Raw genomic sequence first — 24,435 nt, forward strand, 5'->3', positions numbered from 1 at the left:
AGACTTCCCGGTTCCCGGTGCCGTAGCGAGGGTGATGCCACGCTCCCTGCTCCGGAGCGGGTGGGCTGCGGGTGGAGGGGAGCGGAGCGGAGCCGGGGGGCGGTGGGGCAGCGTCGAGCCCCGGGCTCGCCCCGCATTGTGACCGGGGTGGAACGCGGTGTCCCCGGAGCGGTGGCATCCCCCGGCTGCGAGCGGTGGCGGTGGTAGCGGCAGCCCGCAGCCCCGCCGCTCCCCGGAGCTGGCCCCGGTGAGCCAAGCCCCTCGCCCCGGCGGGCAGGTGATGGCGAGGCCACCCCAGCAGGGCTCGTCCCCGAGGGCATCACCCCCTCGGCCGCAGGTGCCCTGCAGCACCTCCCCAACACCCCTGTCACCAGCTCTGTCACCAGCTCTGTCACCAGGCTCCAGCCCTCGGTCCAGGAACGTTTTCCTTTCCTTCTGACAGCAGCAGCATCCCCCCTACCAGAGCTATAGCCGAGGTTTCCATCATGACCCCTCTGATGAAACAAGTGGGCTGAGCTCCCTCAAAAGCGTTTTGTCTGGTGGTGATACATTTAGGAGGCTCCTTGTCCCTCCACGTGTGTCACCCACCACCCCGGGGGACACCGGGGATGTGTCTGCCAGCTGGAGCTGCCTCGGGCGGTGGTGGCTTTGAGGGGGATTATGTGCGGCTGGCCCAGGCGCGGGGGGCTAGAGCCGCCCACCCCCTATCCCATGCTCCCCCCCCAAGCTGTGCTGCTGTTCCAGCTGCCTGCACTTAGGACCTGGAGGAAGAACCCGGCGCAGGCTGAGAAGGATCATGTGATGGTGGTGTCCACGTCCCCCTTCGTCCCCCGTCCCGGGCCTGCCGAGCACCCAGCGAGGATGGGGCTGCTGGCCCTCACCCTGCTGCTGGCGGCAGGCCTCCCGCACACACAGGTTAGCAAACACGGGTGGAAAGTTCGGGAGAAGCGCGCAGGGCTGAGGTGCAAAGGATCCAGTGGGACGGCTCTGGGATCCGCCTTGCTTTCCTCCCCCACGTCCCTGCTCTTCCTGCTATGGCTCCCTTCTGCTGCAGCCCATGTCCCGCCCCAATGTCCCGCCTGTGCTTCCAGCTCCCTGCCTGCCCTCCCAGCACCCATCCCCAGCAGCACCCGTCCCCCAAAATGCCACCAGCTTAGCTGCAGGGTGTTTGATTAGCGAGGGGGGGCCATCAGGTGGTGCAAAGGGCTGCCCTGCTTGTCCCTCCTGCTCTCCCAGGACAGCATGGTACCTGCCTTGTCCCTGCACTGAGGATGGGGAGGGTGCCCCCCAGGAACCAGCCCCTGTCAGTCCCTGTCCCACGGAGTGTGGGAGGGGGCGGCTGGGCTTGGGGAGGGTCTGCAGGACCCCAGCACTGCCCCTCTCCCGCAGGCCTCCCCCCCGGCACGCTCCTTCCAGCTGGATTATGAGGAGGACTGCTTCCGCAAGGATGGTGCCCCTTTCCGCTACATCTCGGGCAGCATCCACTACGCCCGTGTCCCACGCCCTGCCTGGAGGGACCGGCTCCTCAAGATGTACATGAGTGGGCTCAGCACTGTGCAGGTGTAAGTGATGGGGGCAGCCCTGATGGCGCACAGCACACAGCCACCGCGGCCCCTCGGGGTCTCTGGGGTCCCCGGAGTAGGGACAGAGGCAAGGGTGTTGTCTGATCACAGGGATCGGGGACCAGCCCTTGCACTGGGCTGACTGTGACCCCCAGGACGCCCCTGACAGACACAAGCATGAGCCTGGGCTAGTCCCAGTCCAGCCGCAATTGTTATCCTCAGCCCAGGCTGGAGGCCAGTTCCCAGGAGCAGAGGGACCAGCCTGTGGGACGGTTCCCCATCGTGCTGGGGTACCCTTAGCCCCCGCGTGCTGATCTCCCTTCTCATCCCAGCTACGTCCCCTGGAACTACCATGAGCCGCTGCCGGGGGTTTATGACTTTGCTGGGGACAGGGATGTGGAAGCCTTCCTGGACCTGACAGCTGAGCTGGGGCTTCTGGTGATCCTGCGGCCGGGGCCTTACATCTGTGCGGAGTGGGAGATGGTGAGCCCCAGCCCCCAGACCTAGGACGGAGGGGTCATGGGTGGCCCGGGAAGGGCACAGCAGGGTTGGCCCTTCTGGCTGGCACGCCAGCCCCAGTGCCATGACAGCCATGCCCAGGCTGCCACTCTGTGGGGCACATGCCACTCTGGTGCCGAGCACTAGCATTGCCCTGGCCTGGTGTCGGCTGTGTGCCGGCCCGGGCTGCTGAGCGGTTTCTCTGCCTCCCTCTCAGCTGTGGGTGTTTCTCCAGGGTGGCCTGCCCGCCTGGCTGCTGTGGAAACCAGACATCGTCCTGCGCTCCTCCGACCCTGGTGAGCCTCGGCACGGGGCTCTGGCCACCGTGTCCTTACAGCCTGGTGCCAGTCCTGGCACGCCGGTCTCTCGCCACGCGCCTGCCAGCCCTGCTGCGTGGTCTCCCACATCCTCTTCTCCATCTTTTGGGAGAGCCGTAGTTCATCCTCTACCTCCACTTCCCCATCATGCTCGGTTCTGCCCCGTCTGCTCCATCCTCCTCCTGGCAGGGTTGGCTGTGGGTGGGCTGGGGTGGACGCTGCAGCCAGGCTGAGCTGCCCTCTCTCTCCCCAGGCTACCTGGCAGCCGTGGACTCCTGGCTCCATGTCCTGCTACCCAAGATCAAGCCACGCCTGTACCAGCATGGAGGGAACATCATCAGTGTGCAGGTAGGGTGCTGTGGGACCCGGCCCCCTGCCCTGCTCTGGGTCATCTTTGGATGTGCCCCAAAAAGCCACCTGTACCCCCTACACCATGCCCTCATCTGGCACAGCTCTTAGATAAATCCCTCCCGACTTGTGGACCTGGGTTTAAATCCAAGGGCTGGGACTCTGGGGTACCTGCCACCTCCCCGGTTGTGGTTTGAGGGACACTGGCACAGCTGGGGGTCATACTGGGGCTGGAAGGTCAGTCTTGGGACGCACCTGGGGGCTGTCATGACATCTAATGATGTCAGGAGGGAAGTGGGGAACTGGGTGCTCATCCCAGTGCGTGGCGAGACCTGGCTGCAGCCCTGCCATGTACACGCTGGGTGCCGGCCCCTGCCCTGCTCGCAGGTGGAGAACGAATACGGGAGCTACTATGCCTGTGACTATGAGTACCTGCGGCATCTGCTGGGCTCCTTCCGGGCGCTGCTGGGGAGTGAGGTGCTGCTCTTCACCACCGATGGCACGCGGGCGGAGGAGCTGCGCTGTGGCACGCTGCAGGGGCTCTACGCCACCGTCGACTTTGGGCCAGGTACCCCTATGAGGGAGGAGGAGGAGGAGAGGGGATGGGGGTCCCAGCTCCGTCCTGCTCCAACTTCCCTCCCACCACCTCCACAGGCTCCAACATGACGGAGGCGTTTGGTGCCCAGCGCCGGGTTGAGCCGAAGGGGCCCCTGGTGAGCTTGGCATGGGCGCCGTTGGGGGGAATGGCCCGCGATAGCTTTGGGGAGGCAGAGGGGCTGGGGGGGGGGGGGGCGAGGCAAAGAGGGGTGCCGGGGCCAGGCTGCAGGTGAACAGGGGGGATGTGGCTGACAGAGGGGTGCCAGAGGCCCCAGCTCCGGGCAGGTGACAGTCCCTTTCTCCCCCAGGTGAACTCTGAGTACTACACGGGCTGGCTGGACTACTGGGGGGAGGCGCACGCGAGCACCAGCTCGGTGCGGGTGGCACGGGGGCTGGAGGACATGCTGCAGCTGGGAGCCAACGTCAACATGCAAGTAGTCAGCTGGTGGGGGGGCACAGCCTGGGGGGGTGATGCCCTTCCATCTGCCAGCATTGGAGTGGGCATCGCTGCTCGCCTTTGTCCCACAGGGCTCAGGCAGGGGGAGGCAGGCAGGGCTGGGACTATGGGTGCAGCAGAGAGGGGGCAACGCCTGGTGAGCCCCCGTCGGGTCTGTTGGGGTGCTAATGGGGCTCACTGGGGTGTCCCGTAGGTACATGTTCCATGGGGGGACGAACTTCGCCTACTGGAGTGGTGAGTAGGGCCCTGCCCTGGGGAGCAGGGGCACACCGTGGGGCTGGGGGGCTTTCTTTGGCCATCCCCGAGGAGCCTGCTTCAGGCTCCTGTTCTGTCCCACAGGGCAGGCTGACACATACCCAAGGGTCCCTGAACCCAAGCTTGTCCCCCCCGGGGACTCCTTTTGTCCCCAGACAGGGGCTCCCAGTTCTGGGTCATGCCCCCCCCATTGCATTGCAGCCAGCCTGGGGCTGGGTTCCATGCCCTGGGCTCTGCCAGAGCCCCTTCCTCCAGCTCCCATCGCTTCCCCGGCCAGGTGCTGACTTCAAGGACCAGTACAAACCAGTGACCACCAGCTATGACTATGATGCCCCCCTCTCGGAGGCGGGAGACCCCACTGAGAAGCTGTTTGCCATCCGCACGGTCATCAGCAAGGTGCTGAGCCTGGCAGGAGTAGGGGGACAGCACTGGGCACCGCTGCCTGTGCCAGGGAAGAGGGGGACACAGAGGGATTTGGCAGGGCAGGGGACGTCTCCCTGCTTGCCCCAGGGGACAGCTGATAGTTTGCTGTTCAGTTCCAGCCCCTGCCCGTCGGTCCAATGCCACCCGCCACCCCCAAGTACGCCTACGGCTCGGTGGCCCTGCGGAAGGTGAGTGCCTGCCCTGAGGCCTGTGCTGCCCCTGCCTGGCACGGCCCAGCTGCCCCGCGCCTGTCCCTCTCTTTGCAGTATGCCAACCTCCTGGATGTCTTGGATGTGCTGTGCCCCTCCGGGCCCATCCAGAGCCGGTTCCCCCTCACCTTTGAGGCCATAAAGCAGGTGAGGGGCTGGGTGCAGTGGGGAACACTGGGGGAGATGCTCCTAGACTTGTCTGCCCTGCCCTGGCTTCGGGGTGGAGGAGCAGAGCTCGTCTCCAGCCCCGTTTCCCTTTCTGTGCCGCTCTGCTGTGTCCTGCAGGCCCATGGCTTTGTGGTGTACCGCACACAGCTGCCCCGGGACGTCCTGGACCCAGCCACGCTGGGTGCTCCTCCTCACAGCGTCTGTGACCGCGGCTACGTGATGCTGCAGCAGGTGAGGCTGCGGGAGCACACTGTCCCTGGCCCAGTGCTCGGGAGGGCTGTGGGACCTGCTGGCAGCGGGGCTTGTGCCATGCCAGGGTCTCGGGGACAGCCAGGGTGCTGAGAGCCACACTGAGCCCTTGTGAGGTAGCCCTCTGGCCCGAATTTCCCCCCCTTTGGGGGCGGAGGGCAGCCCTGGGCCGGCTCGGGGGGCGGCAAGGCAACGAGATGCTACGCTGGCAGGCTGCCAGCAGCGTTCGGGGCGGTGGGGTCTGGGCACAGGGTGGCAGTGCTGACCCTGTGGCTGCAGGAGTACCGGGGGACGCTGGAGCGGGATGGGCAGACAACACTGCGTGTGACGGGCAGGGCAGGGGACACCCTGGACGTGCTGCTAGAGAACATGGGCAGGATTAGCTTCGGGGCCAACGTCAGTGACTTCAAGGTGAGGGGAGAGAGCCCTGGTGCTCCGGAGGGGATGGCCTGGCCACCCACGTGGCCAAACACTCCCTCTCCTGCCACCCGCAACAGACCCCAGCCATGGTGGGGCCACCCCCAGACCTGCTCCCTGGTTAATCTCACACCATCCCCTGGCAAACCTGCCGGGACCAGAATAAGGCTGTGAGATCGGCACCCCTCTCTCCCACTTTCGCTGCCACAGCAGCCAGAGCAGTGCAGCCCCTCAGAGGGGATCCCATCCCACCTTCACTGCTGCGGCGGGGGTGTGCCCTGGGGAAGCCAAGCATCCTCCTGCCCATGGCAGACCCTGCTGCCTCATTTTCCTTCCTGCTCCATCTCAGGGCTTGCTGGGGAACCTCTCCTTGGACTCCAGCCCTCTCAGCAACTGGCTGATCTACCCCCTGGCCATAGACACTGCCATCCAGCAGGGCTGGCCCCACGCTGCCCTGCTAAAATCAAGCAGCGGGGGCAGAGCAGGGCCAGCCTTCTACACTGGGACCTTTGAGACACCTGGCATCACCTGGGACACATTCGTGCAGTTCCCAGGTTGGAGCAAGGTAAGGTGGTGCGTAGCCAGGAAAGGGGGTGAGGGTGGAGGGGCACAGCTCAGTCCCGTCTCCATCTTCCAGGGCCAGCTGTGGATAAATGGTTTCAACCTGGGCCGGTACTGGCCCCGCCGTGGGCCCCAGCAGACCCTCTTTGTGCCCGGCTCGGTGCTGCATGTTGGCCGCCCCAACAACATCACAGTGCTGGAGCTGGAGGGGGCACCCCCTGCCCCCTTCCTGCTCTTCCTCGACCGACCCCTTTTCAACAAGACCCTCAGCCGCAGCACTGCGGCCACAGAATAAACGCAGGGCTGCCAGGCACCGGCATCGCCTCTCGCTGGGGCTGCGGAGATGGCAGGGGGCTGGTGAAGCACAGGGGTCAGGGGAGGGGCTGCAGGGCCCTAGGAAAGGGGCACGCGTCCTGGCACGGACATCCATAGCTCCTGCCCACCTCTGGGGCCAGGCAGGGTCTGTGCTAAGGAGAAAGGGGCTCAGAATTGAGCTTGTTTTGCATGTTAATCCCAAATAGTTCCAGTGCTCATGCTGACTCCCCCCACGCCTAGGGGGTCAAGGCACCTCTTTATTGACAATGCAGGCAGAGGAGGTAGTTGCTAACATGGTACAGCTGAGAGACCGATGGCATCCAGGAGAGGAGAGGGCAAAGCACAGCGCAGAGGGTGCCTGCAGGCATGGCTGCAGGTAGCTTGGGGCTGCGGGGTCCAGATATGTCAGGATCTGTCCTACCACGACAGGCAGCAGCCTCTGAAGTAGCCATGAGGAAAGCCAGCAGCAAGACCCCCCAGCTGGAGCTGGGCCATGGAGCAGTCCTGGCCCCTCACACTGGTACGTAGGGACCTCCCGGTTGTAGCATTCCCAGAGTCACCACCCAGAGTGACATTTTCGCCCCGAGCCTTGCCAGAGTTGCCCTGGAGAGTGACATGGCCAGCTCAGTCCCTCCGACCAGCGCTGCTCCACAGGCTCTCCCTGGCTGCACAGCCAGTGCTCAGCCATGTCTCCACCACATCGGTCCTTGGCAGGTGGCAGCAGTCCCCAGCCTTATGTGTGGCTGGCCCGGGCCCGGCGGTGGGTTTGCAGGCAGGCCGTGGAGCAGAAGGAGAAGTCAAGGTAATGGAAAGGGATCCGGCCCAGCAGGGACTCTCCACAATGCCAGCAGCGGCTGCGAGAAAGAGCAGAGGTGGCCCTGAGCGAAGGGGACACTTGAAAGTGGGTTAGAGGAGCAGAGGATTCACTGCCTGGGCTGTGACATGAGACAGCAGCAGCATGAGGGAGCTGGGGCTCCTCTGGTCCTACAGGGCTCACCCAGCAGCCTGGCCAGGACACGCTCCCAGGAGGCAATGCTGCGTTGGGCAAGGCACTTTGAGGCAGGCTGAACACGGGGGAATTTGGCCCCACACGGGGTTGTAAAGCCCCTGCCCAGACCAGCACGGGCAGGGCTGGCTGCCCAGAAGGCTGTGGGGTGGCACAGGGAAGGGACGTGGGATGCAGGGTCAGGGGCACAGGAGTGGCTGGGGGATTGGCCTGCCATAGATCTGGCTGCAAGTGGACCAAGTTGTCCTTTCCAAAATATTTCAGGGGGGCAGGGAAAGAGAGAAAGAAAGCTTTTAGACAGGCACTGTTGGGAATCGAGTGGACAGGAATAGCTTTAGACTGGAAATGAGGACTGGAGCAAGAAGGGCAGGGAACAGCTGTGCTCACGTGGGAGTTTGTCTGCGGAGCCGTGCTGCCGGGGCTGTTACCTGATGTTGGCAAGAGCTGTGCTGGCGTCCTGCAGCTGCGCAGCCAGCCTCCGCTCGGCAGCCAGGGCTCTCTGGGGAGCAGAGAGACAGCTCAGCCCCGCCAGCCCTTGGGAGCTGCTGTGCCCAGAGCCCACCGCATCGGCACTGCCCCAGCTGGGCTGGATTCCCTTCCCCATGCACGGCCTCACCTTTTCCCTGTCGGACAGGGCTGCAAACCGCTGCTTCTCTCCCTGCTCCTGCTCCCAGCGCTGCCGCTCCTCCCGCTGTGCCTGCTCCCGCTGCTTCCGCTGGGCTTTCTGTGCCCGCTTCTTCTCCAGCTTCTTGGCCTCCATCTCCTGCGTCAGGGGTCCTGGCACCTGGGGGCAGAGCGCAGTCAGCATCTCCCACTGAGCCAGGGGCAACGGCACAAGTGAGCGAGGGGTGCTTTTCTCTGGGGTCCCACAGCCCCCAGAAGGCAAGGGCAGGCACCCACCTTGGCACGGCTGTAGTCGTACTTGTCCGGATGGTCCACCATGAACTTGCGGAAGGCGTTGCGGGTCAGTTTGTCAGCAGAGACGCAGTAGGGGGTCCTCTCCTGCCCGTCTCTGCAGAACAAGGAAGACCAGCTCACCCTGCCATCTTACTGCCTGTGTCCCACTGGGCTGTGAGCCCAGCGACTCCTCAGAGATGTGCAACAGGTACTGCAGGCCAGGGTATCGCAGCCAAGGAGGGGAAAGTTGCTTATCCCTACACCAGAATCCCCTAAATCCTCCCCTTCTTGCATCTCAAATGCCCTGCAAAGGGTGGTCTCATCCCTACCCTCTGAACCGTCTACCAATAAACCTGGGAGCATTTTGGGGCAGTGCCCGCCTGCCGCTGTGCCAGACCAGGCAGGCAGAGAGAACAGTGGTTCAGCTCTTAGGCCTCCCATAACAAACCTAGACATTCCGGTTGGTAGAGACCAACCCCGGCTGCCCCAGGACAAAGCTGGCACCAGTCTCCCATGGCTGGGACAGGAGTGAGTTGCTGGGCTCCCACAGCGGGGCTGTGCTCGTCAACCGCTGGGCGCCCTGCGGCCGTACCTGAGGGCAGGGTCCGCCCCCACCTCCAGCAGCAGGCACACAGCCGCAGCCTTCCCTGCCCGTGCTGCCACATGAAGCAGGGTGCAGCCGCGCTCGTCCACGGGCTGGTTGAGCAGGGAGCGGGGCATAGCCAGGGGCTGTGCGCCCTCCCCATCCTCGCTGTCTCCTGGCAGGCCCCGGCTCTCTGGCACACCCAGGAGGTGCCGCAGCATCCCCACATCCCCCGTTTTGCAGGCGGTGAACAGGGCATCGCGGAGCTGGGTCTGAGGGTCTCCTATGAGGGAAGAACAGGAGGGGAGTCTGATGGCTCCCTGGGCAGAGCGGTGCTCTTGGTCTGACTAGGAAACACAAACGGTGCAGTTAAAGCATCGTCCTGCTAGCTGGATTTGGGCACTGCAGGATCTCCAGCACCTTCAGAGTCTGTGGCAATGTGCCATGGTATTGCTGGGCACTGTTGGCAGCAGCCGAGCCCTCTCTCCTGAGATGACACCCACTCCAATCCCCCCCAACACACCCGGCTTAGCCAGGTGCTGCCTGCCCCCCCTACTGCTCCGAACACACGGCTCACTCGACGGCATGTGGCTGCACTACAGCCATCCCACACCCAGCTGCTCTGAGCACCTGCGTGACGTCCTCTTCACCCCACTGCAAAGCCACCAGCAAATGGGGCAGGCACCCACCCCACCCAGCTCCTGACCCCACTTACCTCCATCGCCCCAGGAAAGGGGCTCAGCCCCAGCCTCCCCCTGCAGCTCCGTCACCAGCTCCAGGTCAGGCTGCCCACACTGGGTACCACGGCATCCTGTCTCTTCGGCACAGGGCCCTGCACAGGGAGCAAATGGTGAGGAAGAGGGCCAGGGCCAGCCTACACCCCAGCCACGGCAGTCCCTTCCCCAACGCTTTCCTGCACTGCCCCCGGCCAGTTCTTCCCCCTCACCTTTCTCCACCTTCTTGTCTTTCTTCTTCCTCCTTTTGCGGTTTCGCTTGGGCATCACTTCAAACTCCCGGAGGTCCAAGGTCCCCAGCGTCACTTCCACAGTCTCCAGTTCCCCTGCAAGGCTTTCCTCCTCCTCTTCTTCCTCCTCCTCCTGTGGGGCTGAGGGGCGTGATAAGACAGGGGCTGAGGCCCCACACACAGCACGAATCACTCGGGGCTATCAGCCAAGCACATCCTGCCCTTCTCCTGCCCAGCACGAGGCCACGCTCTGCAGATCCCCACTGTGGTGCCAGGCCCTGTCACGGGGCTGCAAACTGGGCCCCTGCGCCGTAACACCAGACCCCCCACTTGCTCCATGGCTCAACTCACCACTCGTGTCCTCCTGTGGGGGATCCACCTCTGCTTTCCGCCGCCTCTTCTGCCAGCCCTTCTGGGGGGATCCAGTGATGTCCTCCAGTGGCGTGTCCTTCCCTGAGCAGCAAGGGTGCTCCTGTCATTGCCTGGGGACAGGGAGCACCCCATGTCTCCAGGGACTGAGGGTCGGAGAGCTAGCACCTCAGCCCCATAGGGCAGCATCCCCTAACACACATGGGATTACACAAGGGACCCGCAGGCACTGGGGCACCAGGGCTGGGCTGACTCACCATACACCTGCAGGCTGGCCAGCGTGGCGTGGACTCGCAGCACCTCTCGCAGGGTGGCCCTGCGGGTGCTGAGGGGGATGTGGCAGATGCGAGGGTCACCTTGGGTGAGAGGTGGGTTCCTGCCACCAAAGAGCAGCACCCGGTTGTGGCGCGGGGCCCGGAGGAAGATGCGCTGAGCTTCATTCAGGTGCTGTGCCCAGGCTGCCAGCAGGTCCTGAATATCCTGGGGAGGAAGGGGAGGCACTATGGGGTCCTGAGCACACTGTGTGGGGGACATTCCTGTCTGGAGCAGGGATAGACTCAGGACAGAGCGGCCTCAATTGGGCCCTGACCCCCTTCCGGAGCTCACACCGCACCCACGCCCTCCAGCAGCAGTATGGTACCACCCCACGGAGCCAGCCATGACCACGTCTCCCTGCCGAGAGCCCAGTGCTGTGGTCCAGCCCCACCTTGAGCAGCACGGCCTCATTGTAACGCCGCAGGGAGGCTCCGGCCGACCTGGGTGCCGACCCTGGGGTCTGGGCGTCCCGTAGGCCCTGGGCTGTGCCCCGACGGGCTCGCACTGTGTAGCGGTGGAAGGTCTTGTGCTCCTGCACCTGGGGGCTGCGGAGAGGGGCAGGCATAAGCAACAGGGCCCCATGCATGGAGAGGAGGTGAGCTGATCCTCCTGGGGCCCCGGATGGTTTGTGGCTTGACCCTGGGGCCCTAAAGGTTAGTACTTCTCTTGCAGCGCAACTGGGCTTAGCCAACTCTCAAGCAAAGACTAGGAGCTGCGGGTGCCCAGGGTGTGGTAAGCACTGCGATGGAGGAGTAGGGAGGGGATGGCCATCCAACGCCTAGCCCCACTTGACCCTGCCCAGAGGGGCAAGCCCAGCTCTGTCCCTCTGTACTCACCCCCGGAACACAGCTCCGGCGAAGTGCCCGCCGCCCATCATCAGCACAACCCAGCACGTGCTCGCACTGAGGCTCTGCAGTGACGCTGTCAGCTCTGCTGGCTCCTCACTGCCACCCTGAGACACAGACACCCCTGCTAGCACCCACAGGATCACCTTCCCACCTCTTGCTGTCCTCCAGGACAGAGACCAGCCCCTCTGCTGGTACCAGAAGCAGGTTTCTGGGAGCACCCCAGAGCCAAAAAACAGGCCACCAGCAAGCCTGGGGCTCTGACCTGGCACCAGAGACCACCCTTCCCATCACAGGACGTGGGGGACTGTCATACAGATGTCTACACCCCAGTGCCACCTGCCTTCTCTGAGGTCCCTCTCCCAACAAGCTGGGCTGTGACTTGCCTTCCCAGTGCCCAGCACGCAGCGGTAGGCAGAGATGAGCTGGCCCTTCGCATTGCGGAGCACCACCTTGTGGGAGCGGGGGTTCTGGAGGGTCCCGGGGCTGTCACTGGCAGAAGGCAGCAACTCCGACTCACTGCTTGCATCAGAGCTCTCCGAATCAGACCCTGAGATGCTGGAAACATCACCTTGCAAGGGAAAGAAAATGGAGCAGTGGAGCAGGGCAAAGATTAATGCACAGCCTCCCCAAAACTTTGCAGGTGGCTCCAAGGGCCAGCCCACGGCCCCAGAATTGTCCTGTCTGATACCCTACATATCACATGGGGGCCATGGGCCAGGGAGACAGGCGTCTGGGGCTCTGGACCCCCAGGTATGCATAGATAGGGCTCAGGCAGAACATCCCCTTCTCCCCATAACAAGTCAGAAGGGCTCAGGAGCAGTGCTGGACCCCCAGGAGACCCCATGGGGCAGAATAAAGGGACCCTGAGCTGCAGGGGTAGCCAGGGGCTTCATCCCTGGACAGAGCAGCCCCAGCGAGGCTGCTGATGGCCTCTGGGCTCCACTGAGGGCAGCCCCGTTCCTCACCTGTGCAGATCTTCTCCTCAAACACTTCTACTGGCAGCGTCCGGTGCCCCAGGAGTCTCTGCTTCAGGTTGAAGCGGTGCCAGTCGAGATGGTAGTGCTCAGTCTGTGGAGGAAAGAGGTATGAGCTGGCAGGGTCTCGGTGGTCCACAGAAACCCCCACCACCAAAGGGCCTGAGGTGACAGACTCCAAGGGCTGAACCGATGCTGGGACTCCGCATCATCCCACGTAACAGTTAACCTGAAAAGGCGCAGGCCTGAGCTGCACGTACCATTTAGCTGCATTAAATGGCATTTTAAGCGATAATATGCAGGATCTGAGTGCCGGATCCCAACAGGACGTGGGCAGCGGAGCTTCGGGAAGCAGCCAGCGCTGGGCTGCACTGCACTGGGGCTGAGCCTCTGCAGCAGGACCCCGCCAGCCGTGCCAGCCCCACTCCCGCCTCACGCTGGCTGCTCGTCCCCGCTCACCTGCTCCTCCCGGCTGCCGAACACCTGCCCGCAGGTCGAGCAGCACATCCGCTCCGGCACCTCAGGGACCCTGCGGGCCTTCTCCTCACTGCTGGCATCCGCAGGTTTCTCTGGAAGAAGGAAGGACTGTGCACAGGCGGCTCCCCAGGCTGCACCGCAGGACGCGGGGCCTCCCGGGTCTCTTCTCAGCCACCCAAAGAGCCCTGTGGCTGTAGAAGGAGCTTTGGGGACCTTGGGGTGACACCGAGGAAAGCCCATTTACCCACCCACCAGGCAGCTCCCGCGGCCAAGCTCCAGGGCGGCCACCCAAGCCATGCTGGGGACAGAGCTCCTTCTTCGTGGCTTGGGGCTGGCGGACATGAGCTTGGCCAAATAACGCCCCCCCCCCCCCCGCCGCCGCCGCCCCCGCGGAGCTCCACGCACCGTGGCTCACTGGCGTTGGCTCGGCGGCCCGCGCATCCGCGGCAACCCCGGTGACGAGGGTCAGCCCGCGCAGGAGGACGGGGTCCTGGGCGGCCTCGAAAACCGACCTGCTCTCCGGGGCCGGCATCGCTCCTGCTCCCAGCGGAAGGGGCAGCGCCTGAGCGACGGGCCCGGCCCCGGGGGCGGCGGGAACCGCCCGCGGGTGACCGGACGGGGCCCCCCCGGGATCCCTCTCCCCTCCTGCCCCGGGTCCCCCCCCGAGGTCCCCGCCCCACGGAGCCACCCCTCTGCCCCCGCCCGAGCCCTCCCTGCGGCCGGGACCCTCCCGCGGCCGCTGCCCCCGGGATTCCCCCCATGCCGTTAGTCCCCCGGGGCCGCTACCCCCGTGATCAGCCCCGTCCAGCCGTTACCCCCGCGATTCCCACCCCACCCCCCCGGTAACGGGGGCGCGCGCCCCGTCACTCACGTGCGGCCGCTACCGCCCCGACCCGGAAGCGCCCCTCAGCTGCCGGACGTCACATCCTCCCCGCTTACGGGCCGCCGCTAGGCTCAGCTCGGCCTCCCGCCCCCCCGCCTTCCCATTGGCCGTCCCCCGTCCCGCCCCGCGACTGCCATTGGGCGTCGCGGCCGCCAGTCGCGGGGCGGGGGCCGAGCGGGCCGGGCCGGGCCGGGCCGGGGCCGGTGGCGGCGGCGGCGGCGCGGGGCCCCGCCATGGCCCACTTCGAGACGCAGTACCAGCGCCTGGAGAGCTCCTCCACCGAGTCCCCCCCCGGCGGCGGCGACCTGCTCGTCCACGTCCCCGAAGGCGCCAAGTGTGAGCGGCGGCACCGGCGCCGGGGGTTGGGGCCTGGCCGCCGGCGGCGGGCTGAGCCTGAGGGGAGCTGGGGAGCGGGGTGGGGAAGCGTGAGGCGGCGGCAGCCTTGGGGACCGGCGGTGTCCGGGCTGCGGGGGGCAGATCCAGGCTGGTCCAGGTGGCGGGGGATGGGGGGAGCAGCCAGGGACCGAGGGGAGAGGCTGGGCACCGGGGGGAGCCGGGGATGGGGGCTGTGGGGCCGGTTTGGGGCCTCGGGGGGGCCCGGGACAGGGGGGAAGAGGTGGGGTTGTGCCCCACACGCAGGAAGGCAGGGTGTGCCGGAGGGCCCCTCACCCTGCGCTTCTCTTCCTTCAGCTCCGTGGCATCACATCGAAAACTTGGACCTCTTCTTCTCTCGCATATCCTTTCGCAGGGCACAGCTCAGGCGGGATGCGCCCCACCGCCTCTTGGGCTCTCGGCGCTGGTGGAAACACCGGGTTTGGGGTAACTCGGAGCTGGGGCGGCGTCTGCCCCTTCCCGGAGGACGCCACACGGCTCCAGAGGGGCTGGGGGATGGCAGAACCCCCATGCCTGTGGAGTGCTGTCACCCGACACTGAGGGGACAGACAGATTCTTTTAGGGATCCTTGGCAGAGTGATGGCATCATTGAGTTGTATTTACAATTAAAGCTTTATTTCCTTAACAGGATTTTATGTTTAGTAGCGTAATACAAAATTTTATAGCGCCGCTTAGCTTATGGTTTCTAATCACCTGGACTTTTTGCAGATCGGGTCAGATCTTAATACATGGTTTGCTCTGTCAGTATAACAATCATAATCTAGACTCGAAAATCATATAAAAGCATACGAGTCTCTCACTCAGTCCTCGGAGGAAGCAGATGACGGTGGAGGCCTCCCTGGCCACTAGGGAGTCCCGGGTCTCACTGTCCAGCAGCAGCTCCAGTCCAAATTCCCACTTAGGACTTGTAACTCCTTGATTTTGTGGACAGTGTTCTGTGTGCTGTTACACTTCCCTGTTCTGTGATGGGGTCATCACCGCCACCAGGTTGGCTGGGTGCCTGGGACCTTCAAGGCCAGCAGGGAAGGGAGTAATCGGCCTGGCGCCCAGGAATCTTGAGGCCGGTAGGGAGGGGAAAAAGAAATCTGTTTGGTTTGTTTACTTGGTTCACAGGACCTTCAGGGCCTGATAACGAGGGAAAAGTAACTAATAGGTTTCCTGCTTGGTCACAGAGAATAGCTGCTTGTCTTATAAAATGGTGTTAGTTATGCTAACCACATTACCAGGGGTTGGGAGCAGGGGGTACCGCTCACATGTGCTGGGGGTATTAAATGCATTTTTGCCTGTCTCTGTGTTGTCCTGCCCTGCCCTGCCCACCCTTGTGCGGCCTGAGGGCACGCTGAGTTTCTGCTCTGTGCTGGGACAGACCCTCCTCTGGGCGTTGGGTGGGGGAAAAAAGGAGCTTGGATGGAGCCAAGTCCTCTTATCCCAGCTGTGGTTTACCTGGGCAGAGTGGTTCTCCCTGCAGTGGAGAACCAGCTTGTTGATGAGTAGGGATGTGAGGGGGTTTCCATTGGTGGTGGAGGGAGACTTGGCTGGGGAGCTGCAGACGCCAGTGAGACAGAAGCCTCTCCATCCTTCGTCAGAGGGAAGCAGTCTCCAGACTATTCTCCTTGACTGTAGCTTTCACGTCTATAACCTGCATCAGAAGAATGGCTTTACCTGCATGCTCATTGGAGAGATCTTTGAGCTCATGTAAGTGCAGGTTCCCCCTCTGTTGTGGCTGTGACAGCTGCTGGGGAACAGCCACAGGAATCTGCCAAGCTCCTGCAGCTGGGTGGGCGGGAGGGTTCCCTTTACAGTTGTCCTGTCTCCCCTTCGTTAGGGTTTTCCATGCCCCAGACCTGCATTCCACTTGGAGGAACTGGTGCCCTTGAGCTCTCCTGCTGCCATGGCTGTGGGAATGCATCTCCATGACGCATGACCCTGCCTGCTTCACATTTTGGGGGGCAGAAGGGCGATTCCCTCACGCCTGCTCCCTCTTTTCACAGGCAGTTCATCTTTGTGGTGGCGTTCACCACCTTTCTTATCAGCTGTGTTGATTACGACATCCTTTTTGCCAACAAAGCGGTAAATCACAGCCAGCATCCCAGTGAGCCCATTAAGGTGACTCTGCCAGATGCCTTCCTGCCTCCAAATGTCTGCAGTTCAAGGTAGGGGCAGCGGAGGGCATGTTAGCCACTGCTCTTGCTTTCTCGGGTACTCAGGGTGCCTGCCCGGGGCCTGTCTCCCACTACTTGCCTCTTCTTGCTTGCAGAATCCAGGCAAACAGCTTCCTCATCTGCATCCTGGTGATAGCTGGGGTTTTCTGGATCCACCGACTCGTCAAATTTATCTACAACATTTGCTGCTACTGGGAGATTCACTCTTTCTACATCAATGCCCTCAAAATCCCCATGGTAAGTAGCTGGGCCAAGGGTCGCATGTGGGACCACGAAGGGACGTGGGAGGCATTGGCTGAGTGGTGAGAAGCAGCTCGCCTTCGCTCCTCTCCGGAGCCAGCTTCTCCGGGAGACCTGTACCGAGCGCTCTTCCCTCTGCTCCATAACCGCATGGGTCTCCTTTCAGCCTCTTCTCCAGCAGCCAACTTTCTGTGCGTTAACCCCTCTCTGCCCAGCCTGCCTCTCTGCCTGCTGGCACGCACCTCTGCCATCTGCCACCCAATATGTTCATCCTTCAGTGATGGCCTTTTCTGTGATACCTTTCAACAGAGGAGGCATAAGTGAGGATATCCTCGCACCTCCCTGGGTTGTGGACAATGTCATCTTCCTTGTTTACTGGGGGGGAAACTGAGTCATGGAGCTGCCTAGTTGTTGAAGGCCACACTGGAGGTCGGTGTGTCAAAGATGGGGTTTGAGGCTTGCACATATATCCTAGTCCAGAGTCCTTGCTCTGATGGACGACATCAAAAGGTGTGTGCGCATCCTTTGAGGAGAGACCATGTCTTGAGAAAGGTGGGGTGAGCCAAGGGGCTTGGTTTGTCCCCAGCTTTTCTACAGGCTCCCTCTGGGACACTGCTTAAGTCCCTTCCCCTGTTTGTGTCTCCCTGCTGACTCCAAATGGCAGCTCTGGGAGGACCCATGGGAGCCTGGAGCTGTGTTCGTGCCTCCAAGGCAGCTGGCGTGTGAGTGGCTGGGAAACAGTCATCTGCACTAATCTAGGGGTAAAGGGCACCGGGGCAAGGTATGGGGTTTGCTCGCTGCAGGCTGAAGTGGTGCAGGGAAGTGCCTCATGTCCTGGTGTTGCATGTGCCTCGTCAGCACCCTGAGGCGTGCGCCGGGACCTGCTGTTTGAGTGGGCTCAGCCCAGCCTCTGTCCCTGGACGCATCCTGCCCCTAACCTTGCGGCTTGCCCCCTTCCAGTCCACCCTGCCGTACTACACCTGGCAGGAGGTGCAGGCCCGCATCGTGCAGATCCAGAAGGAGCACCAGATCTGCATCCACAAGAAGGAGCTGACGGAGCTGGACATCTACCACCGCATCCTCCGCTTCAAGAACTACATGGTGGCCATGGTGAACAAGTCGCTGCTGCCCATCCGCTTCCGCCTGCCCCTGCTGGGAGACACCGTCTTCTACACGCGTGGGCTCAAGTACAACTTTGAGCTCATCTTCTTCTGGGGGCCCGGCTCACTCTTTGAGAACGAGTGGAGCCTGAAGGCTGAGTACAAGCGGGCCGGGAACCGCCTTGAGCTGGCTGAGAAGCTCAGCACTCGTATCCTCTGGATTGGCATTGCTAACTTCCTCCTCTGCCCCCTCATCCTCATCTGGCAGATCCTCTACGCCTTCTTCAGCTACACGGAAATCCTGAAGCGGGAGCCGGGCAGCCTGGGTGCTCGCTGCTGGTCTCTCTACGGCCGCTGTTACCTCCGTCACTTCAACGAGCTGGACCACGAACTGCACTCACGCCTCAGCAAGGGGTACAAGCCAGCTTCCAAGTACATGAACTGCTTTATCTCCCCACTCCTCACCATCGTGGCCAAGAACGTGGCCTTCTTTGCTGGCTCCATCCTGGCTGTGCTCATCGCTCTCACCATCTACGATGAGGACGTGCTGGCGGTCGAGCACGTCCTGACCACGGTCACCCTGCTCGGGGTGGGCATCACGGTGTGCAGGTGAGGTGGGTGTGTGCTGCCCCTGTGCTCCTGGCAGCGCTGTGAGGAGCAGTGGGGCTGACAACCATCCATGCAAACGTGCTCTTTGGTTGCAAGCGGACGTGAATCTGCCTGAGTGAAGGGTACGGCTGGGGAGAGTCGGGGCAGGCAGGAGAAAGGGGGTAGTGGTGATCTTGGGTGCAGTGGTAGTATGATATGAGGGCTGGGCTGGCAGGAAGGTTTGGGTTGGGCGTGAAGGCTACAGGTGGAGCTGTGATACGGGCCGGTTACCCTGCCCTCCCAGAGTGAGATCTCCCAGGAACTGAGGTGCGATGCTGTGATGTTTCCCTGTCCTGTCCTACAGGTCTTTCATCCCTGACCAGCACCTGGTGTTTTGCCCAGAGCAGCTGCTGCGAGTCATCCTGGCGCACATCCACTACATGCCTGACCACTGGCAGGGCAATGCCCACCGCTATGAGACCAGGGACGAGTTTGCCCAGCTCTTCCAGTACAAAGCGGTGAGCTTGGCTGGCAAGAGGCTGGGGTGGGGACTCACCCCCATCCCTGCAGGAGGGAGAAGCTGCCAGAGAGCTGAGCAGCTCCTGGGCTGGCAGAGGAACAAGGCAGCTTTCTCAGAGACGCCCTGCCCCAGAAGATGGGCTGGAGCTGGGGGCTGGCTTTGGGATTGTGGGTTTTTTGACATCCTCAAGCTTGTGCTAAGACCATCATGTCTGTGCTCAGGTCTTCATCCTGGAGGAGCTCCTGAGTCCCATCATTACTCCCCTGATCCTCATCATCTGCCTGCGGCCCAAGTCCTTGGATATTGTTGACTTCTTCCGCAACTTTACGGTGGAGGTGGTGGGCGTGGGCGACACCTGCTCCTTTGCCCAGATGGACGTGCGCCAGCATGGCCACCCGGCGGTAGGTCCCGTGGGTGGTGGGAGAGGAGCCTGGGATCCCCACCAGCAAGTCTGGTCCTTTAGACCCATGAGAGGCCGTAACTCACCACTCCTGGCAGCCCACAGCCCAGCCCAGCTACCTGCCTCTCTGCTGAGTGTCTGGGGCTGCCCACACAGGTCACCAGCCCCAGAAGGCTCCTCTGGGGCCCAGCTGTGATTATTAACCTGGTATTTTGTGAACCAGGCTTTGTCATTTCTTTATTTGATGTCCATGCCTGCCTTCACAACCAAGCGTCCTGTGTCCTCAGGAGAGAGGAATGGGGATATTTGGACATTTAGAAAGCATGACCACTGAGAATGGACTTCAAGAAGCTGGGCTGCTTGTGCCCACGAGAGGGGCGGCCTCGGGGAGATGGGAAGCATTTTCCATTATGTAAAATCTAGTGCGGAAGGAAAGGGGATCCGTCTATTTCCTGTGCCTGGGAATTTAGGTTACTTGTCAGGCAAGACTCCCTAGTGACAGGGCCATGAACTAGAGAGGGGGTGGACTCACTGTGACAGGAAGCTTTTGTCATTTGTTGGCTGTAGTCGTTCCTGCTGCGAGCTGGAGACTGCAAGACGAGGCTTTCAGCTCTGTGTTTTGTGACTAGTCCCCGTCTCTCTGGTTCCCTTGTGGCGATGCATGTTCTAGGGCGGAGGTGGAAGACGCTGTGCTTGCTGCTTCTTCCTCAGGCTGTGAGGGCTGAACTAGTGTGAGGCTTTTGGTGTAGCGCCTGCTACATGTGGAGCCGTGGCCCAGCTTATGCTGGGTGTTGTGTGCTTTGCCCAGACTGATTGCAGGATTCCCAGGCCTGGCAGGGGTGTAAAGCAGATCCTGTCCCTCATTACCTGTCTGTGCTCTGCAGTGGATGTCAGCAGGAAAGACGGAAGCTTCCATTTACCAGCAGGCTGAGGACGGCAAGACAGAGCTGTCCCTCATGCACTTCGCCATCACCAACCCCAAGTGGCAGCCACCTCGGGAGAGCACGGCCTTCATTGGCTTCCTGAAGGAGCGGGTGCACCGGGACAGCAGTGTGGCGCTGGCTCAGCAGGCTGTGCTCCCCGAAAACGCCCTCTTCAGCTCCATCCAGTCCCTGCAGTCGGAGTCGGAGGTGCCCAGGCCGGGGGGGATGCAGGGTGTTCTTGGGGTGCTTGCTGGGTGCTGGCAAACTCATAATCAGGCCACTGGGCAATTTTGTCCTTGCCTAGGCTGTATCTGGGGATGCAAATGTGATAGATCAGCACTAGTTGGGACTGCTGCTGGGTTTCTAGAGAAGGCAGCGGGCTGTCCTGGGGCCCCGTGAGGTGGGAGAGGGGCTGAGCAAGCTGGGGTGCCTCAGTTCTGTTGCTGGCGGGGATCAGGCCTCCGAGTCTGCACAGGACACTGATTCTCTCCCTTTCAACTCCGCAGCCTCACAGCCTGATTGCCAATGTGATAGCAGGCTCCTCAGCACTGGGCTTCCACATGGGCCGGGACGGACAGGCCTCCCGCCATCTCTCTGAAGTGGCCTCGGCCCTGCGTTCCTTCTCCCCACTCCAGTCTGCCCAGCAGCCTCCCAGCGGCTTCCAGACAGCGGGAAGGGATGGAGAGGGAGCCCAGCCTCGTGGTGCCAGTGCCATGACAGCCTCTGGGTAAGCTGCAGGCTGGAGAGGGGCAGCCAGACACCTTGCAAATTTCTTAAACACTTGTCCGCTTGCCATCCTGTTGTCCTAGGTGCACGGTGGCATTTGTCTCTTCAGCCTGGGAGAGCAAGGGGCATGTTTATAAGCAGAGTTAGGCCCAGGTGCTTAGGCTGGCCCCAAAGGACAGTGTTGGGGTTCTGGTGTTCTCCTGTAGGTATCACAGTGGTGAGAAACCCCTGGTAGGGAAGAGGCAGTGCCATAGCAGGGTTGGTCACCTTGTGCATCTGGGGAGATGCTACAGAGGGCCTGTTCCTACCCAGCCCAGGAGCAGATGTCTGCAAGCCTGACATTAGAGCGGAGAGGGGCTGGGCGGTGTGGGGTCACCTGGGCAGCAAACACCACTTGTGCGTCCCATGGCAGTGCTGATGCGAGGACCGTGAGCTCGGGGAGCAGCGCCTGGGAGGGTCAGCTACAGAGCATGATCCTGTCGGAGTACGCCTCCACCGAGATGAGTCTCCACGCACTCTACATGCACGAGGTGAGCAGCCAGGAGCTGGGCTGGCCAGAGGGGCACGGGGCAGGACAGGCAGGACTGGGGTGCCCTGTCTGGAGTGACTGGGATGCCAGCGTGAGAGCTGAGACCAGCGTGTGTGCAGTGTTGGGGAGAGGGTGTGTTCAGGTGTCTGGGCTCTCCCGCACAGCTGACTCACTCGTGTTTTGGCCTGCAGTTGCACAAGCAGCATGCCCAGCTGGAGCCTGAGCGGCACACTTGGCACCGGCGAGAGAGCGACGAGAGTGGGGAGAGTGCCCACGAGGAGCTGGATGCTCAGCGGGGTGCCCCCGTCCCCATCCCTCGCTCTGCCAGCTACCCCTTCTCCTCGCCACGGCAGCCTGCCGAGGAGACAGCCACGCTGCAGACCGGCTTCCAGCGGCGATATGGTGGCATCACAGGTATGGGAGCCAGGGCAGAGATCTGAGCTCTGGGTCAAAGCCCCATGACCGATGCCCTGTATGGACTGGCACGAGCAGCCTGCCTGCCCCTGAAGACTGACAGTCCCCCAGGTAGCTAATCTTCCTCTTTGCCTCTCCTGCAGACCCGGGCACAGTACACAGAGCCCCATCACACTTCTCCCGCCTCCCTCTGGGGGGCTGGGCTGAGGACGGGCAGTCAGCGAGACACCCAGAGCCCGTGCCAGAGGAGAGCTCAGAGGATGAGCTTCCACCGCAGATCCACAAGGTAGGGGTGAAGGCTGTGGCGGAGAGGGGCAAGGTGTACTCGGGATGCCAGGTTGGGGTGCTGGCAGCTGGTCCCGATAGGTGCCACATCCCCTCTCTGTCTTGCAGGTATAGCCTTGTAGACTGGGGATCTCGTGGGGGTTGCAGACTGGGAGCCGCCTGGGCAGCAGGACGTGGTGTCAGCCTGATTATTCTCCCGTCCCGAGTGGACAGGATAGTCCCGGGCTCCATTTTGTTGCCATCAATTGCCGAAGAGACAAAACTGCCAGGCCGGCGGCTTTGCGGTGGCACTTTGTGTCCAGCCGTGTGTCAAGTCAACGCCACTCTGACTCGTGGGGTGAATGCGTGTGTGAGTACATACATGTGTCTGTGTTCACATCTGTGTCGTCCGTGTCGGAGGATCGCTGCAGAGCCTGCGAAAGCTGACGTGACAGGACTAGCAGTGGGGAGCTGTGGACTGGCTTGGAGGTGGCAGCAGCAGCTGCTCTTCGAAGGGATGTGAGATGGCACCAGCTCCAGATGTCTGCCCAGAGCTGGGACCTGCCTCCAACATGAAGGCAGGAGCTGTTGTGGGGGCTCTAGCTCAGCCTGTAGCACCACACCTGCCCTGCCTGCAGCCCTGGGGAGGTGCCCAGGACCACGTTCGCCCTCCTGGAGAGGACCAATGTTGTGCCCTTCAGCCCAGAGCAGGACAGCAGTGGGGCAGTCACCCCCCCCTCTGCCCCAGCACCCTGCAGAGGGACAGGCCCCAGCTGCTGCTGGCATGGGTAGGGGTTGGATCTAGAGCTGGTGGGAACAGCTCTGGCCGGGATCCAGGGATGCTGCAGCTCTTCCCTAACTCCCGTGACAGCTGCCCCATCCCCTGCACGCAAGGAAGGGTCGGTGGGGTCCCTGATGTCCCTCCCAGCTGGCAGCCTCTGTGCCATACCTCTGGGCTAGGGCAGCATCCTCCCCCCTGCGCAGCACCTGTGGGATGTGGGCTGCTAGCGGGCCCTCCTGCAGTGCCAAAGAGACCCCGGGGTGGGGCAGCCCGGCGTCTCCCAGGAGTGCTCGCAGCCCCCTCGGCGCCCACCCTGAAGGTCTTGCGCTCTGTGTATTGGTTCCCTTCCCCCAGGCATGATAAAGGCCTTTTCCCCATGCCCAGGCTGTGGTGCATCGGGTCTGTCCTCCTGATGTGGCCATTTCTGTGGTATCGGGCCTTTCCTCTTCCCCAAGCAAAGGCTTCGGTGCATCTCACCTGGTGGCTCCCAGCTCCTCCTTTCCTCCTGAAACCATCCTTTTGCTTGCACCATGGCTTCGGCTGCTGTGGAGACCATCTGCCAAGCAGCTGGCTCGTGCCTGGGGAGGGCAAGGAGGGGTGCCCTGAACCCAGAAGGGAGAGGCAAACCCCAGCCCAGCCTTGGGGGGGGTGGTGGTGGTGGATCAGGATCCCGGCTGTGCAGCGTGGCCTCAGACAAGACCTTCCCACCGTTGTTCTGGTTTCCCTCTTCTCTCTTCCAGTGGCAGCTTGTGAGGATCTGCACCCCAGCTAACCCCTGCCAGGCTTTGCTTTCCCCTCCCTCCCCTTGCCTCTGGAAGGGGCTGCTTGCTTTCGCCATGCCCTCCGCGAGCACCGCAGGCCCTCCTCTGCCATCCCTGGAGTCCAGGGCTGCCTCTCCTCCCCTGCCAGGGTTATCGCCCTCTGCCCTTTGAGCCCGAGCTGGGTGTGTGCTGATGAGCCGGCTGCTCCCAGGGCTGGAGGGGTGCGCGCACCCAGCTAGCCAGGGCATGAGCAGGGCCGGGGTGCTCATGCAGGGGCAGGCTCTTTGGCGGTGGCGGGTTCCCTGCTGTAATGGGGTGGGACGGACCAGAGCTGCGACTGTTCTGGGGTCTGTAAGAGACCAAATGAAGTGTGCTAAAGCAGAGCTCAAGATGGGGTCAGGACTGAACCAGGCAGGAGGTCTGTAGACCTGGGTGCTGCTGGGGTCCTCCCACTGAGGAGTGGCTGCAATGACCCTGCAGCAGCTCCTGCTTGGGCCTGTCATGGCATGGTGAAGGGAAACTGAAAGCAAATTTCCTGGGAACCCAGGCTTTCCAGCAGCTTCTCCTGGTACTCGAGCTGCCGCCCTGCACGGAGGTGGGCTTCCCCAGGGGCTGCGGGATGCCGTGTCTGCGCTTCCCGGCAGACTTGTTGCTGATCTCTGAGCTGCGCGGCTGAAGGCTGGCAGAGCTCTGGGGCACGGGGGAAAGTCTGGGCCATTCCCTGGGCTGGCAGGAGGGATAGGCCGGGCAGGAGCAGGCCGGAGTCCTTGCCGCATGTTGTGCTTGTGTCGTCAGTGTCCCTCCCGTGTGCATGGCGAGCCACTTCCTAATCTCCTCCCGGGGCGTGCGGGCACGGGGGTCCCCGGGGAGCGTGGCATCGCACCCCCGTGCCCTCGCTGTACAGCTGTATAGCCGTCTAATAAAGATGGGCTGTATCATCCC

The 24,435-nt window shown here is 62.6% G+C and overlaps 3 protein-coding genes across 5 annotated transcripts; 2 read left to right on the forward strand and 1 right to left on the reverse strand.

Annotated features, from left to right (window-relative positions):
• The first annotated feature begins 38 nt into the window (after positions 1-38).
• GLB1L (galactosidase beta 1 like) lies at positions 39-6,374 on the forward strand. Its single transcript, XM_076340775.1, is given in 17 exon segments — positions 39-60; positions 745-915; positions 1,390-1,562; positions 1,895-2,045; positions 2,296-2,356; positions 2,631-2,725; positions 3,113-3,293; positions 3,380-3,438; positions 3,631-3,768; positions 3,770-4,013; positions 4,312-4,430; positions 4,571-4,645; positions 4,724-4,813; positions 4,952-5,065; positions 5,363-5,494; positions 5,850-6,065; positions 6,138-6,374. Coding segments are annotated over 16 exon segments (2,181 nt in total). The 5' UTR covers positions 39-60; positions 745-801; the 3' UTR covers positions 6,357-6,374.
• Positions 6,375-6,579: 205 nt separating this feature from the next.
• Positions 6,580-13,341, reverse strand: ANKZF1 (ankyrin repeat and zinc finger peptidyl tRNA hydrolase 1). Of its 3 annotated transcripts, none has more exons than XM_076342825.1 (15): positions 13,215-13,341; positions 12,792-12,901; positions 12,324-12,426; positions 11,742-11,926; positions 11,347-11,462; positions 10,902-11,055; positions 10,453-10,675; positions 10,178-10,279; positions 9,809-9,967; positions 9,578-9,694; positions 8,872-9,145; positions 8,283-8,394; positions 7,999-8,166; positions 7,811-7,881; positions 6,580-7,230 (listed from the first exon to the last, which is right to left on the reverse strand). In XM_076342825.1, the coding sequence occupies exons 1-15, from the start codon at positions 13,339-13,341 to the stop codon at positions 7,110-7,112; spliced, it is 2,142 nt and encodes a 713-aa protein (XP_076198940.1). In that variant the 3' UTR covers positions 6,580-7,109. The 3 variants fall into 3 exon arrangements, with proteins under 3 accessions (XP_076198940.1, XP_076198938.1, XP_076198941.1); XM_076342823.1 differs by having other exon boundaries at positions 9,809-9,991; XM_076342826.1 differs by lacking the exon at positions 7,811-7,881 and having other exon boundaries at positions 7,102-7,230; positions 9,809-9,991.
• Positions 13,342-13,897: 556 nt separating this feature from the next.
• On the forward strand, positions 13,898-24,433 carry ATG9A (autophagy related 9A). Its single transcript, XM_076342827.1, has 14 exons — positions 13,898-14,028; positions 14,383-14,425; positions 15,715-15,780; positions 16,077-16,238; positions 16,343-16,484; positions 17,448-18,196; positions 18,540-18,693; positions 18,917-19,096; positions 19,980-20,225; positions 20,525-20,745; positions 21,157-21,274; positions 21,465-21,687; positions 21,831-21,973; positions 22,081-24,433. The coding sequence occupies exons 1-14, from the start codon at positions 13,926-13,928 to the stop codon at positions 22,084-22,086; spliced, it is 2,556 nt and encodes an 851-aa protein (XP_076198942.1). The 5' UTR covers positions 13,898-13,925; the 3' UTR covers positions 22,087-24,433.
• The last annotated feature ends 2 nt before the right edge of the window (positions 24,434-24,435 follow it).

The sequence above is a fragment of the Aptenodytes patagonicus genome, chromosome 6 (genome assembly GCF_965638725.1).
Source record: "Aptenodytes patagonicus chromosome 6, bAptPat1.pri.cur, whole genome shotgun sequence".
Classification (NCBI taxonomy): domain Eukaryota; kingdom Metazoa; phylum Chordata; class Aves; order Sphenisciformes; family Spheniscidae; genus Aptenodytes; species Aptenodytes patagonicus.